Consider the following 16,445-nt stretch of genomic DNA (forward strand, 5'->3'; position numbering starts at 1 on the left):
TAATTCATGTTTCAATGCCAACAAGGTAAAACAAGGTTGATACAAATCACTCTCATTAGAGCTGACTGCGATCAGTAAATGGGAGTAATGCAGATTCACAGATTAGAAACAAATTCAACCTTTCTTATGCCCAGCGATTCAACTGAGGGCCAAATAATAATGGAAATAATAAATACATTTGTCTTATTTTAATTTTACATCAAAAATTTACCCTTTCGTAGTTGTAAACGATGAGGTGAATATTTGACCTTTGACTTCGTGACCTTTGACTTAAACCTTTGTATCTTTAAACTTTTTATTTAGTTAGATGGTGATTAGAGTAAACATACTGCAGTTGTTTAACTGACCTTTGAACTTATTTTTTCATTTTCCTTTCGATTCTAGTCATTTATAAAGTGCTACATTTTTAAAATTAAATTTTGCATAGCATCTCCTTTTCATTTTGAATTCATAGAGATGTTTACTTTAGATGTTTATCACAAATATATTCCTTACTTATACTCTTTATTCCTTAAGTAACTTGCATGGTCAAATCTTGATATAACTTAGAACTTGATTATTGAATGTTTTAATTAATCTTGGTGTTTTATATCTTCTTATTTACTTTATACTTAAAACAAACTTAAATACTTTTCCCTCTTAAAAATGTTTATGGAACATTACTTTTTCAGTTTTTCTAAAATGTGTATTTTTTATTTTTTCAGCCAAACGTTGTGGCTGTGGATGTGGTGGAGGCTTCCATGGTTATGGTGGAGTGGAGCACATCTATGATGGGGGCTTCGGACACGGTGGCTTTGGCGGTCATGGCGGCTGCGGTTGTGGGGCCAGCAGCCACGGTGGTAGCTGGGGTGTCTGTGATTTGTGTCATCACAACTGCCATGACGACGGATGGTGTGGTGCTGGATGTATGTGTGGTAATTGCTGTGGTGGTTTTGGTCACCCCAAGACCAATCATGGCTGCAACAGTGGATGCTGTCCTTCCGTTACCTTCCCTTGTACCTTCGGCGCATGCGTCAATAATCCTTGCTGTGAATGCTGCCGTGAGCCCGCACCTAAGGGGAAGTGCAAGTGGCCTTGCTTGTGGCCCTGTTGCTGTGAATGTACACCTCCGAAGTTCAAGTTTAAACCTCTGAAACCAAAGCCTGTTTGCCACTGCCCGCACAGCTGTGACTCCAGCCCTGGACACAAGAGATCAGGTACAACTCCAAGTCTTGTAAAGCTACGTCAATGTGTCTATGATAGCAATCATACAATACAAATCTTTGAAAATTGGTCTGCGCTCGCGAGTATTTACAGCAAACATTTTTATCGTGTAACAGGACCTTATTGTTTTTTCCCCAGCAGATGTTGCTTTTGGAATGCACCGCCGCTTTGCTGCTCCTTATGCCCCATCCTTTGTACGTCCTTCTTCCCGTCACCATGGATACCGTCACTATGGATACCGCAGCTTTTTACCAAGGACGCCACACCCATACATGTATGGACATCATCTTCCTTATTACTGAGTAGTTTATAAACTTGGTAAGTAAATCTGCAAAAAAATGTGATGTAGGATTTGATGATGTTGGATCTAGAAATAAAATATTTGGTCTTGCTTTGTTTTAGTATACTTCTCAAGTAGCCTTCTTTATTCCCATGTGAGAGGATGCACTTCAAAAAGCACCCATTTTTCGGGATCTTCGGTAATAAAATACCGTTGGTAGCTTATACCACAAAGATTTTTAAGCCCCGGAAACCTTTATTTTATCTGTCTAATAAAACATGTTCCAAAAGTTAATCATAAATTTTGATTTTTCTCTACCTATAGTTCCTGTGAATTCGACCCATCAACTACCTTCCGTTCCACATTGTAGCTCTTCATGATCATCAATAACAAGATGCGTTAGCATGGATGTAGTATGACATCCAATCAGAAAAGACAGGAGAAGCTCATGAGCCATTGATGTGGTTCAATGCTAAAGCAGTGACCCATGCTGAAATCTTGTGCAGTATGAGGCTTTGAAACGTATTGTTCTCATAATCTTTTAACAAGTTTGTCCATTTTTACGCATGAACCAATAAAAAAATGATTTCAAATATTTAGATGTTTTTTCTACCACCATCCCTGCGCCTCCCTTCTAACTTTTTTCCCTTCTTTTCCTTCCTCACTCTTTTCTTCCTCACTCTTTCCTTCCTCACTCTTTCCTTCCTCACTCTTTCCTTCCTCACTCTTTCCTTCCTCACTCTTTCCTTCCTCACTCTTTCCTTCCTCTTTCTTTCCTTCCTAACTCTTTCCTTCCTTCGTTCTTTCCTTCCTCACTCTTTCTTTCCTTGTTCTTTCCTTCCTCACTCTTTCCTTCCTTCGTTCTTTCCTTCCTCACTCTTTCCTTCCTCACTCTTTCCTTCCTTCGTTCATTCCTTCCTCACCCTTTCCTTCCTCACTCTTTCCTTCCTTCGTTCTTTCCTTCCTTTTTACCAAGATTTTCAATAGAAGATTTGCACCATCCCAATCAAAACAATCCCTTTGCTCTCGGGAATCGAGTTCTTTCTCATGTAAAACGAATATATTGTTCGTGTCGTGTAACATGAATGGCATCACGTGATGGTGCAAAACCTCTATGCTGCTGCACTAGCTGCACTACGTTTTCAACAGCGCATATAAAACGGTCTGTCTGATCAAATTACTTCTACCTGCCCCCCTCCCCTCCCCCCTAGTGTATGACAAGCTTTACAACTAATTTTTTTAAACAATTTCAACCAATCCACTAGAATTGGAAGATTACAGTACAAATCAAACTCTTTTCATAACGAACATCATATCCGAAACTATCTATCATTTTCTCGGAAGACTTTTTCTTTTGCTAAGCTCGAGTTTGTGTATCTCCTTGGTGAGAGGCGAGCGCTTTTACCACTAGGTCACCCGTCAGTTTCCACCCGTATGGTATTCCCAGATCCTCCCGGTCTACTTCTCCTTTCGAAAAAGAAAAAAATGAAAAATATTTTTATAACGTTTATTGTTTTAGTATTTTTAATTGGAATCCGTGGACATTTCCATCAAAATGCAACAAAAGCCTCTACAAAAGCCTTAGGAAGTGTCCTCCACGCCAAACGATCGAAGATTTCATGGAAAGATGTTCAGCGTCAGCTTTCACTTGGTTTATTGCTTTCCAAACGGGATATATCTCCTAATCATCAGTACTTTGGAAAAACAGTTGGTAAAGATACAGCTATAGATGTTAACAAGAAAATTTCCTTCAAAATTTCCTCCAAAGGCATCGAGAAACTCAAGAGTACCGGAGAAAATAAAGATGATAGAAGACAAATGAATGGAATTACCCGTTGTATTAAGTTCAAACGTTCCCGTAAATCGATATCGAGTTCAAGTGATTCAAAATGTCTATGCTTCATCTGCTGCAAGAGGAATCTTACTAAACTAAAGGTGAAGAAAGTCATAGGTCTTCTTAAAGATGCCCTTTTGAACTTACAGTATCCACCACCGAAGAAGAAGATAAAGCCTCAATGTGACATGGGTGTATGTTCCTTGCCCTGCAGCAACTGTGGGTGCTGTGGGTGCTGTGGGTGCTGTGGACCATGTTACCAGAAGGTAAAAGTGAAATATCATCCACCAAAATTTGACTTCAAGGCCATGAAAGGACAGTTAATGTGTGGATGTGGATTTGGGAATCCTTGTGGAGGATGCTTAATGAGAACGTGATGCTCTCTCGTGGAAAGATGTCCTTGCTCCTTTATCATTTTACAATGTAAAGATATTCAGCAATTGATTGCCTTACTAAGACTACAAGTTACAAAAAAACGTGCATGAGTTTAATTTTATAATTGATTTATTTTTTAAATATTTTTAAAAGAATTTTTGACGTAATTCGTTGAATTTTATTGAACGTTCTCCTTTGTTATTTTACATGGCGTTTGTTTTAAATTTTTGACCCATGACTGTGAATTTTAATAAAACTATAATCATGCCTCTCTTTTCTTTTCTTTTCTTTTTTTATATATATTTATTTTATATTTTATGTTTATATTTTTATTGGTAAAATTAATGAAAAAGACGGCATCAATGTTTTATGTCTTCTTTTAAGTACCTGCAACAGATCTTCATGTAAGTAGATCAAAATGTGCTAAACTAGAAAGGTGTGTAGTGAAGCGAAAAATCCACAAGTCAACCATCATTTTTGCTTCTAAATCTAAATATCATGATTGATAAAACTGTCAACTTTAAAAGCAATTGCAACAATCTCGGTTGTTGGAAATTACTGTGATGGCGATGGAAATCGTGATAAATATACGTTGTTCAAGAGGTGAAATATCTGTCATGAAGACATTGTTAGGGACCTCTACGGAATTAATATAGATGTCATAATGGATATCTTCCTCATGACACTCTTTTTGACTTCTTTTTTATCGTGTTTGGCAGCTAAATATCACAATGATAGCGAGTTACATGCTTACCACAAGTTTTATAAATATCTTGATGGAGTTGAGGGCTTCAACGGTGTTGTTCTTCGACAAAAAGACAATTATCATCCTAAGAATACTGTTTTTGTTGTGGAAAAAAATGGAAAGGGTTTTTCCGTGACCAAACGAACAGAAGAAGAAAGACCTGATACTCCTGTTAAAGAAATCTCAAGAGGAAGGTTTGGTAAACTATATAAAATTCTTGAAAAAGCTGTAAAAACATTAGATAGTAGTAAAGATGATGATGATGAAGAGGAAGAAGAGGATGATGAACAAGTGCAAGATGAAGAACGTGATGAAGAAGAAAATGAAGACGAGTCTGCAGCCAAAAAGAAGAAGAAAAAGACCAAAAAAGAGAATGATGATACAGCGGAGGTCAAACTGAAGGACAAAAAGAAAGACAGCAAAAAAGACGATGGTGGTGATTCACAAGACGACGGAGGGGGTGGGGGCTCAGTATGTTTTATGCCATGTGGAGCGAATTTTGGTGGAGGATGCTTTAATCCAGGTCCTTGTGGTTGCAGTGGATGCCGAGGATGTATGTCGTGTGGAGGAAGCTCTTGCCTTAACCTACCTTGTTGTCCATGTTGTTGCGGTTCTGGTAAGAACTTAGAAGATGTTTGGATGTTACCCACGCTTATTGTTAATAAAGCAGGCGGAGCTCCAGTAAGTTCCAACTTATGGCTTCCAAAATGGCTCACTTCGGCATTGGGCTTGCCTCCTGGTGGCGGGGCTTCAGCTGCTGCTGGGGGCGGAGGAAGTGCTGCTGCCGGAGGTGCTGCTGGAGGCGGAGGTGCTGCTGGGGGCGGAGGTGGTGCTGCTGGCGGTGGTGCTGCTGGTGGTGCTGCTGGAGGAGGAGGTGCTGCTGGTGGAGGAGGTGCTGCTGGTGGAGGAGGTGCTGCTGGAGGTGGAGGTGGTGCTGCTGGGGGAGGTGCTGCCGGCGGGGGCGCTGCTGGGGGCGGAGGTGCTGCTGGAGGTGGTGCTGCTGGCGGAGGTGCTGCTGGTGGAGGAGGTGCTGCTGGTGGAGGTGCTGCTGGCGGAGGAGGTGCTGCTGGTGGAGGAGGTGCTGCTGGGGGTGGAGTCGCTGCTGGTGGAGGTGCTGCTGGTGGTGCTGCAGGGGGAGGAGGCGCTGCTGGTGGAGGTGCTGCTGGGGGAGGAGGTGCTGCTGGGGGTGGAGGCGCTGCTGGTGGAGGTGCTGCTGGTGGTGCTGCAGGGGGAGGAGGTTCTGCTGGTGGAGGTGCTGCTGGCGGAGGTGCTGCTGGGGGTGGAGGCGCTGCTGGTGGAGGTGCTGCTGGTGGTGCTGCAGGGGGAGGAGGCGCTGCTGGTGGAGGTGCTGCTGGGGGAGGAGGTGCTGCTGGGGGTGGAGTCGCTGCTGGCGGAGGTGCTGCTGGTGGTGCTGCAGGGGGAGGAGGTTCTGCTGGTGTAGGTGCTGCTGGCGGAGGTGCTGCTGGTGGAGGAGGTGCTGCTGGTGGAGGTGCTGCAGGGGGAGGAGGCGCTGCTGGTGGAGGTGCTGCTGGGGGAGGAGGTGCTGCTGGGGGTGGAGGCGCTGCTGGCGGAGGTGCTGCTGGTGGAGGAGGTGCTGCTGGGGGAGGTGCTGCTGGGGGAGGAGGTGCTGCTGGGGGTGGAGGCGCTGCTGGTGGAGGTGCTGCTGGGGGAGGAGGTGCTGCTGGGGGTGGAGGCGCTGCTGGTGGAGGTGCTGCTGGTGGTGCTGCAGGGGGAGGAGGTTCTGCTGGTGGAGGTGCTGCAGGGGGAGGAGGTTCTGCTGGTGGAGGAGGTGCTGCTGGTGGAGGAGGTGCTGCTGGTGGAGGAGGTGCAGCTGGAGGAGGAGGAGCTGCTGGTGGAGGAGGTGCTGCTGGTGGAGGAGGTGCTGCTGGTGGAGGAGGTGCTGCTGGTGGAGGAGGTGCTGCTGGTGGAGGAGGTGCTGCTGGTGGAGGAGGTGCTGCTGGTGGAGGAGGTGCTGCTGTGCTGGGGGAGGAGGTGCTGCTGGTGGAGGAGGTGCTGCTGGGGGAGGAGGTGGATGGAAACTCAAAGGAGGTGGAGGTGGAAGGGGTGCTGGCGCAGGAGCAGGAGCAGGAGCAGGAGCAGGAGCAGGAGCAGGAGGTGGCGGCGGCGGTGGTGGTGGAGGAGGAGGTAAGGGTGGAGGAGGCTCAAAAAGTAGCAAAGGAGGAAGCTGGAGTTGGAGCTCAAAAAGCAGTAACAAAAGAAAAGACAAAAATGAGGACGAGGAAGACACAGAAGACGAAGATGGTGAGGATATGTTTGTATATGACAGAGCGCAAATCAATCAATTTAGAAAAGCACAATACCGAGGTAACACTGGTGAAATTGCAGGAATAATAAACACAGAATACCATTCATCAAAAAAGGAAAAATATTTATCGGGACAAAAATTGTCAAGCTTACCGAGTAGAAATACAACATATAAAATGGAATCCAAAGTCTCTGCCTTAGATGAACACTTAGCATCTTACAATGGACGAAATTTAATAAACAATAGCAGTTTAACTAAAGACCTTTTGGAGGCCCTTGAGGAAACAGGACATGAATATAGAAATAATGACTCCCATGAGAATGCATTAAGAAACTCCGCAGCAAAAATCCTAAACAATTTACTTAGTGAAAGAAACAATTCTAAAACCATAATTTCAAAAGTTAAGTCTTCACAAGAAACAATACCTAGGAAAACGGTTGTCAAATCAATCAAATCAAGTCATTATTTGAACAAACATCCCAGGAAATTGCTTGATATTTTTCTTACTAAGAACAAAGCTCGTTTAAAAGAAGCGGTTTCAGCTGAAAAGGCCCATGACTTCCCTGACCAAGAGACAGACGATGATGTTGTTACAAAACAGCTGTTAGATGCTCTCGAAAAAACGACAAAATCCAGCCAACCAAAGTCTACATCTTTGAACAATGTTGGTCCATAGACTCCTCCCATTGACATTCCTGTGGCTACGAACATGTTGGATAATTCTAAAAATTCTAGAACTCGCGTTCTAAAAAAAACCTTGATGTGATTGATCAAAAAATGATCAATGTGGTTAAATTTGTGTTTATTTAGCGTCAAGAAAATAAATATTTTTATAGACATTAGATGACTAGTTATTGCACAATATTGTTTTTAGTGAACATCGGTCGTGATGGTTCCCTGGTACCTTTATCTAAGCAAAGGGCTGAATTAAGAGCAACGGTGGGATAAAACTTGTTGTAGTGTAAAACTCTTTTTCATAGTTAGCTCGAAGCGTTCGCAATTATTGGTGCCAAAGAAGCCGTTTATCGTGGCCCCAGTTTTCTCTTCTCAGTGATGATAAACGGTTACCTTTTGAGCCATTCAACGGATGGATCGATCAAGAAATGAGTTGCTAAAGCTTTTAATTTGATTTAAAATGGGTCGCTAACACGTAGATCCCAGCCTTAATTAAAATATCTATATATGTAATATTATTACAAGATTGAACAAGATGTTGCTCTACTCAAGTACATGTTTGCAAAGATTTCTTGCGTAGTAGCCAGTTGTGGATCATTTTCATTGTCTCCTTTCTCACGAATGGGCAGTGCTCTCTCATAGTACGCTTTAGCCTTGTCGTATTGTTCTAGTTCCTTATGGCAGAGACTAAGGTTATCTAGCGTATTAGCCAGTAGTGGATCATTTTCGTGGCCTTCTTTCTCACGAATGGACAGCGCTCTCTCCAAGGAAGCTATTGCCTGTTCGAATTGTCTTAATTGGAGCAAACAAACTCCAATGTTTCGTAGGGGAATAGCAAGGAATGGATGATTTGCGTGATATACACTTTCACTTATTTTTAGTGCTTTTTCAAAATAAGTTCTTGCTTTTTGTATGTTTTGAAATCGTGAAAAGCATGCCCCAAGGTCATTCATCGTGACAGCTAGTTGTGGATCTTCATCATTGTCATGGAGATTTTGCACGATTTCCACAGCTCTTTCACAATAGGTCTTGGCGTTTTTTAATTTTCCCTGACTTTGAAGTACCAAAACTAGATTAACTAGTATACCAGCCAATAGAGGATCGTTTTTACTACAACCTTTGTCTTGGATCGCCAGAGCCCTCTGTAAATGTGTTTCTGCATTTTTGTGTTGCCCAAGTTGCTTGAGGCAGAAGCCTAGCTTTTTCAAGGTAATAACCAAATCCGGATCATCTGCTTCCTGCAATCTCTCTTTGATTACAAGTGCTGCCTTCAGATGCGTATGTGCTTTATTGAAATCCCTTAGATTAATATATAAGTGACCAAGACTTTTGAGAGTAGTGGCCAAGCCAACACTTAGATTTCCACTGCAAGTCCATTTTCGCCCTTGAGCCATTTCTGGACCACTATGGTATGCTCGTTGTTGGATTGACAAACATGTTTCTAGGAATACCTCAGCGGCCTCATAACTTCCGTGCACTAGACAGATACTTCCTGCTTTGAATAAATAGTCGGCCGTAACCGATTCAAGGGTGAGGCTGGAATTATGCAATAAGTGTTTGAGTTTTCTTGATATAACCACAAAATGTGGCGTGAACGATCGTGTGGCAATGATTTCTGCCTTCGTCACATTGTAAACGTTCTTAAATGAAATAAGGTCTGAAAATCCTGACATCACGACTTTCAAAATATTCGTTTCGTCATTCTCGAACAATTTCTGCAGGCCATGGTAAACCACTTGATGAACACAAACTACTTTTGAAATTTCTAAATCTTCAGATAAAATGACAAGCGAACTCAAACTAATATGAGCAGCTACAACGTCTTGGTCTTCATCAGGCATACAGCTCATTACATATTGCACAACATATTTCAATGGTATTGGTTCATTAGCTATGACTGACAGGAACTGAAAAGCATGCATCATAATCTTGTCTTCAATTACTACCCTCTCAAGAGCAAGCCTGACAGCAGCTGTCATTGATAATTGATACGTCGAACTTGTCTGTTTGTAAGAGTCTTCGGTTGCCTCACGCTTTCCTTTTTGTAGCTCGAGCAAATAGTTCTCCCATTTGGTTTTACATTGGTCAGTAGAGTTGAGTATTCGCTGCACGTATACAGCTGCACAAGCCAAAGCAAGCGGTTGGAAATCAAGAGCACTGGCAATGTTAAGTAAAGTGTCTCGATCACTCGTAGTACCAGAGATTTGGGAAAGTAACGCAATGGTGTCTTCTTCTCGCATCCCAACCTTAAGAGATGAATAATGATATGTATAGGGGTCAAGTGGAATGGATTGACTGTCTTGAGTGGTGACGAGGATTTGACCATCACCACTTGTCTTTTCTCCTGCTTTAGGCAAGTACTTTGAAATTAATTTCAGATTGTTCACGTTGTCCACAATGATCAGCCACGATGAATAAATCTGCAGTTTTGGATAGATCAAACCTTTCATTCTTTTGACTATTTCTTCGGGGAAGAGGTCTTTTGATGTCGCAATTCTGGTAACAGATTCTTCGTCACAGTTGAGTCTGGCAGCAAAATCCACGTACGATCCCAGAAGCGTGTCGATGCTGGATGCATCGAAGGTGAATACAAACTTAAGTTGCTCTATTTCTCCAGGAACTTTGTTAAAGTAGCTATTTCCAATCTGCCTGGCAATCTCACTCTTTCCACATCCGGGGTTACCAGACAAGTAGATGACCGTCGTCTCATTTTTCTTTGTGCTTCTCAACTTTTCCATCTCGTAGTTTATTGTCGTGACTTCATCTGCGCGATCAGTGGTATGATGGGAAGGTTTGGGTGGTAAGTCACAGAAGGAATGAAATTTGACATAAAGTTTCCTCTCATTATTTAGCTGTTGTTTAATACTACTTAGTTCCTCTGTCGGAAAGCTTTTCTGGGTTTTCACTTCATCCACTTCCGTCGTATCCAGCCCTAACGCCTTAAAGGCAGTCAAGACTTTCCGCATGGCGTCTTCAAAATCCACGTCTGTAAACCTTCCATCAGCAGTGTGGGCAAAAGCTTTATTGCGGATTTTTCTCAGTTCGTCAACGTTTGTCTGTACAGTGGTATTTAGAAATGGCCCGAGACAATCTGAGAAAAGAAGAGCATAAAAGAGACAAGTGCAGTCCCAATCTTTAGTGTTACCGTTTGCCATGACAGCGAGAAGCTTTTTATTACGTTTTTGATTTTTAGACGATTCCATGTTGCAGAAATCAGTTGCATTTTTGGGTTCATCAAGCCAATCGCCGAGTGTAGCCTGGTAACGCGCGTTCCATTGTTGCTTGAAAACTGTTCGTAATCCCTCAGGTACATTATGAGTGAAGACGTAGCATAGACGGAAGTAGTTGAGCTCCTCGTCTGTATATTCCTTGGTCGCCATCTAAAATATGCAAAAACATCAAATTGCGATTGCATGCTAAATTTTGCTTATATTGGTTATGAATGAAGCAATTACAGGCGTACACAGGATCCAAGTATCCCTAGCCTGTCATCTAATTATTATTGTCTCCCCGATTAGTAGGGCACTTGTGCCCGGCTAGAAGATATAGAGACATTAATAAAGTTATTATTATTATTATTATTATTATTATTATTATTATTATCATAACTAAGCATGTGTATATTTTAAGGTTACTGCTACACTACGAGCAGAGATCACTTTTCGTATTTGCATTTGATGAGTGTTTACGGTCGTTAAGAAAACAACATCTATTTTGACTCGGCACTCTTCCATGCCGAGCATGTGTCGAACTAGTGATCCATAAATGTTGATAATAATGCAAAAACAACAAAAACGTCCTCTTTAGAAAAATGAGTGCGCCTAACTAATCGACCTCTGATTATTATTATCATTATCATTATCATTATCATTATATTATCACTATCACTATCACTATCACTATCACTATCACTATCACTATCACTATCATTATCATTATATTATTATTATTATTATTATTATTATTATTATTATTATCATAACTAAGCATGTGTATATTTTAAGGTTACTGCTACACTACGAGCAGAGATCACTTTTCGTATTTGCATTTGATGAGTGTTTACAGTCGTTAAGAAAACAACATCTATTTTGACTCGGCACTCTTCCATGCCGAGCATGTGTCGAACTAGTGATCCATAAATGTTGATAATAATGCAAAAACAACAAAAACGTCCTCTTTAGAAAAATGAGTGCGCCTAACTAATCGACCTCTGATTATTATTATCATTATCATTATCATTATCATTATCATTATATTATCACTATCACTATCACTATCACTATCACTATCACTATCACTATCACTATCACTATCACTATCACTATCACTATCACTATCACTATCACTATCACTATCATTATCATTATCATTACCATTATCATTATCATTATCACTGTCATTACCATTACCATTATCATTACCATTATCATCATCATCATCATCATCATCATCATCATCATTAGCATTATCATTATCATTTTCATTATATTATCATTATCACTATCACTATCACTATCGTTATCATTATCATTACCATTACCATGATCATTATCATTATCATTATCATTACCATTACCATTATCATCATCATCATCATCATCATTATCATTAGCATTGTGTATCATTATCATTATCATCATCATCATCATCATTATCATCATCATCATCATTAGCATTGTGTATCATTATCATTATCATCATCATCATCATCATCATCATCATCATCATCATCATCATTATTATCATTAGCATTATCATTATCATCATCATTATCATCATCATCATCATCATCATTATTATCATTAGCATTATCATCATCATCATCATCATCATCATCATCATCATCATTATTATCATTAGCATCATCATCATCATCATCATCATCATTATCATTATTGTTACTATTATTACTATTATTTAATATAATAATTATTAATTACTAACTATCAGGATTAGTTTTTACTAAATAGATTTTATGGTTATACATTAGTAGATATAGTATTGTTATAGTATATTTTATTATAGTTTCTCTTTTTTTATTATAAATAGATATATTTTTTATTGTAGAATATATAAAGAGATAATTTATACGTCGTATATATCTATATAGATACAAAATACTTATTAATTATTATTACTGATTGTATATTGAAGAATTATTATTGTCAATAAAGTTTATTTTTAATTATTACTATTATCATTATTATTTATTTATTTTTAGAGTTAGATTCATCTTACTTATCTCTATCCCATATCAAACATATCATCATATCTTCAAAAACTCATGAATAATTCATAAGCCTTTGGTCCAATTGGAGCAACCATACACGTCACATGCATGCACCTTTATACCCGATAAAGTTCTCTTCATTAGTATTCTTCATATAAAGAATACTAATGAGGATGGAACTTTATATAAAGACTCATCCTTATTAGTATATTTCTTTATATAAAGAATACTAATGTGGACAACCTTATCAGAATAAAGATGCATCCAAGTTTAGATGAAGACTTAGATCCTCATCAAGGTCAGTCTCACGTACGATCATCGACGACCCATAAATTATCATCGACCAGTGCCAATAAAACCCGATAAAACACTCCTGCTCGTTTATTAAACACTACTTAATTCCACCAGCCAATTGTAAATCACCTGTTTTCAAGATAGATTTACTATTGTATAAGTGGGCGAAATAATAAAATATAGTTTCCATTATCATTATTATTATTATTATTAGAAAATATTCGTTTTTATGCTATTTCTATTCCTATTCCTATTCCTATTCCTATTCCTATTCCTATTCCTATTCCTATTCCTATTCCTATTCCTATTCCTATTCCTATTCCTATTCCTATTCCTATTCCTATTCCTATTCCTATTCCTATTCCTATTCCTATTCCTATATCTATTCCTATTCCTATTCCACATTTTGTTGACTTGCGTAATTTAACAGATGTCAAAGTAACTCGCTTGATTTAAATGCTCAATGGGTAATCGACCTGATATTTTACTTCCAATTTGTGCTTTGTTTAGTTCTTTGTTTTTTTATTGACATTTGAAGCGAATCCTGTGATAAAACAATTTTTTGCAACTTTGCATTTTTCACATTTTCGTAATAGATATAAATAATAATAATTTTCTAACCATGGCCAGAGTTTACACATGAACAGCTAAATATTTTTTCAAAGATTCAGTTTATTATTGAAAGTTTGATTTCAACCCTGCTGTGAATTAGGCTGCATTCATAATGTATAGCAGAGGGGTGGGGGGGGGGGGGGGGGGTAGAGGGGGAGGCGAAAATTTGAAATGTCCAGAATAATTCTTAGCACCCCCATTAAAGTCATGCAAAAAAATATGATCCCCCCTAAGCAAGGCTTGTAGCTTCTTCCAACAATTGTGCATCCCCCCATTTTTCTGATAAACTTTGCCCTTCCCCCCCTTTTTCCTACCAAAATTTTTCCTGATAGACAGACAGACAGACAGACTTTTTTATTCGGTATCGTGTATAATAAAATACATTGACATTTTACCCGAATAAACATTAACGTATGAAAGTTATAATTGATGATTAATAGTAGTTTTTCTTATGTTATCAAAGGTTCACCTATTTAACCTATTTAGTACGATTACTATTTTAGCCTAGTCTGGATCCCCCCCTTAATTTCACCTACCCCCCCACCCCCCCTTTCCCCCGCCCTGCCATACATTATGAATGCATCCTTAATAAAAAGGAAGTTGCGATTTTGAATTCTGGACTTGGATCAAAAGTTTATTATTTAGTTTGTCTTCACAAAGCTCAAATTATTTCAACAGTGATAGCTACCATTTTCAAGCTATTTGTTCGGTGAGATGTTTTGTTCAAAAAATCCTTTCAGAAATGAATATTTTCATGTTTTGAGGTAAAGGACGGGATTGAATTTTACAAGTTTCAAAGCAAGATATAAATCAACTGAACTTGGAATAATGAACTGAATCATTGAACCTTGATAAGAACGCACCATGAGACTTTTTAAGCGAGTGAAACATTTCCGTATTCAGAACTCTCACAATAACTCGTTTACTAGGCCAAATTTGATCTCTACCGTTCAAAAGCTGTGTCTCTATGCTCTAGCTAACTCTAGCTTACATTTGTTGTACGATTTAATGATAATTACGATGGGTGCATTCTACATTAACTTCGCAATAATTATTTTTATAATTTCGCATGATACTGAGATGCAAGATGATCTTGTCATCCACAGAAATACATCGTTAATTCTGCAAGAATTTCCACTTAATACGGACTAACTGACAATAGTCAACGATAAAATGAAAGTGTTACCTTTTCTATCACATATTTGACTTCATCTTCTAGCAGACTGAGACCTTTTCATTGCCGGTGAATGTACTAACATCTAGTCCTATAGCGAGCGACCATTAGTATCACCAAAGCGGAACTAAAAAAATACTTAGTTTATATTCACACAGGTAGCCCAAGCTTGGTTTCTGTGGTGTCATGTTATAAGGAAATGTATGGGGATTCTTCACAAATTTAAATAAAATCATTGAAATGTGAAATAAAGCCTCGAAATTTTACCTGATCATTGAGAAATAGCACTTTTTTCGCTCTGCGTGGTTATCTTTTGAATTTAGTCCGTTTTAAGGATTTTTCGCAAAAGAAGTGCTACATTTCCTCATAACATGACACCACAGAAACCAAGCTTGGGCTGCCTGTGGTTTAACTATACAGTAATTGCTTTTATTGCTCAAACATGACAGGAGTCGCTGAGGGGGAGGAGGTGAAATACGCAACTAAGCAACTTTTTTTCATTGGATGAGTCTAAGAAATTAGATCACGAGTCAAACCACCTCAAGCGTCATTAATGACGCTAACCCGCGTGCTTTATAACTGCACACAGCACCCGCGCGTATTCTATTTCTTCGTTTGAGTTATGATCAAAAACGTACTGGTAAAAGTACCGACCAAAAAACAAAACACCTTTGAAACTAAGATCACATCCAAAGAAAGGACCTTTGAAACTAAGATCACATCCAGTGAAAGGACCTTTGAATCTTAGATCACATCCAGTGAAAGGACCTTTGAAGCTTAGATCACATCCAGTGAAAGGACCTATGAAGCTAAGATCACATCCAGTGAAAGGACCTTTGAATCTAAGATCACATCCAGTGAAAGGACCTTTGAAACTAAGACCACATCTAGTGAAAGGACTATTGAAACTAAGATCACTTCCAGTGAAAGGACCTTTGAAACTAAGATCACATCCAGTGAAAGGACCTTTGAAACTAAGATCACATCCAGTGAAAGGACCTTTGAAACTAAGATCACATCCAGTGAAAGGACCTTTGAATCTTAGATCACATCCAGTGAAAGGACCTTTGAAGCTTAGATCACATCCAGTGAAATGACCTTTGAAACTAAGATCACATCCAGTGAAAGGACCTTTGAAACTAAGATCACATCCAAAGAAAGGACCTTTGAAACTAAGATCACATCCAGTGAAAGGACCTTTGAATCTTAGATCACATCCAGTGAAAGGACCTTTGAAGCTAAGATCACATCCAGTGAAAGGACCTATGAAGCTAAGATCACATCCAGTGAAAGGACCTTTGAAACTAAGATCACATCTAGTGAAAGGACCTTTGAAGCTAAGATCACATCCAGTGAAATGACCTTTGAAACTAAGATCACATCCAGTGAAAGGACCTTTGAAACTAAGATCACATCCAGTGAAAGGACCTTTGAAACTAAGATCACATCCAGTGAAAGGACCTTTGAAACTAAGATCACATCCAGTGAAAGGACCTTTGAATCTTAGATCACATCCAGTGAAAGGACCTTTGAATCTTAGATCACATCCAGTGAAATGACCTTTGAAACTAAGATCACATCCAGTGAAAGGACCTTTGAAACTAAGATTACATCCAGTGAAAGGACCTTTGAAGCTAAGATCACATCTAGTGAAAGGACCTTTGAAACTAAGATCACATCCAGTGAAAGGACCTTTGAAACTAAGATCACTTCCAGTGAAAGGACTTTTGAAACTAAGATCACATCCAGTGAAAGGA

The 16,445-nt window shown here is 39.5% G+C and overlaps 2 protein-coding genes and 1 pseudogene across 2 annotated transcripts; 1 reads left to right on the forward strand and 2 right to left on the reverse strand.

The window, feature by feature from the left end:
• Positions 1 to 6: 6 nt before the first annotated feature.
• On the forward strand, positions 7 to 2,076 carry LOC116292245 (uncharacterized). Its single transcript, XM_031699522.2, has 4 exons — positions 7 to 25; positions 705 to 1,196; positions 1,342 to 1,521; positions 1,808 to 2,076. The coding sequence occupies exons 1-3, from the start codon at positions 7 to 9 to the stop codon at positions 1,503 to 1,505; spliced, it is 675 nt and encodes a 224-aa protein (XP_031555382.2). The 3' UTR covers positions 1,506 to 1,521; positions 1,808 to 2,076.
• Positions 2,077 to 5,017: 2,941 nt separating this feature from the next.
• On the reverse strand, positions 5,018 to 6,712 carry LOC148910650 (uncharacterized; annotated as a pseudogene).
• A 97-nt stretch (positions 6,713 to 6,809) lies between these two features.
• On the reverse strand, positions 6,810 to 14,805 carry LOC116292253 (uncharacterized). Its single transcript, XM_031699531.2, has 2 exons — positions 14,701 to 14,805; positions 6,810 to 10,758 (listed from the first exon to the last, which is right to left on the reverse strand). Exon 2 carries the CDS (start codon positions 10,756 to 10,758, stop codon positions 7,897 to 7,899), a length of 2,862 nt encoding a protein of 953 aa, XP_031555391.2. The 5' UTR covers positions 14,701 to 14,805; the 3' UTR covers positions 6,810 to 7,896.
• Between the last annotated feature and the right edge of the window lie 1,640 nt (positions 14,806 to 16,445).

The sequence above is a fragment of the Actinia tenebrosa genome, unplaced genomic scaffold (assembly GCF_029948245.1).
Source record: "Actinia tenebrosa isolate PJP-AT-01 unplaced genomic scaffold, QUT_ActTen_1.0 PGA_scaffold16__25_contigs__length_10494907, whole genome shotgun sequence".
Lineage (NCBI taxonomy): Eukaryota > Metazoa > Cnidaria > Anthozoa > Actiniaria > Actiniidae > Actinia > Actinia tenebrosa.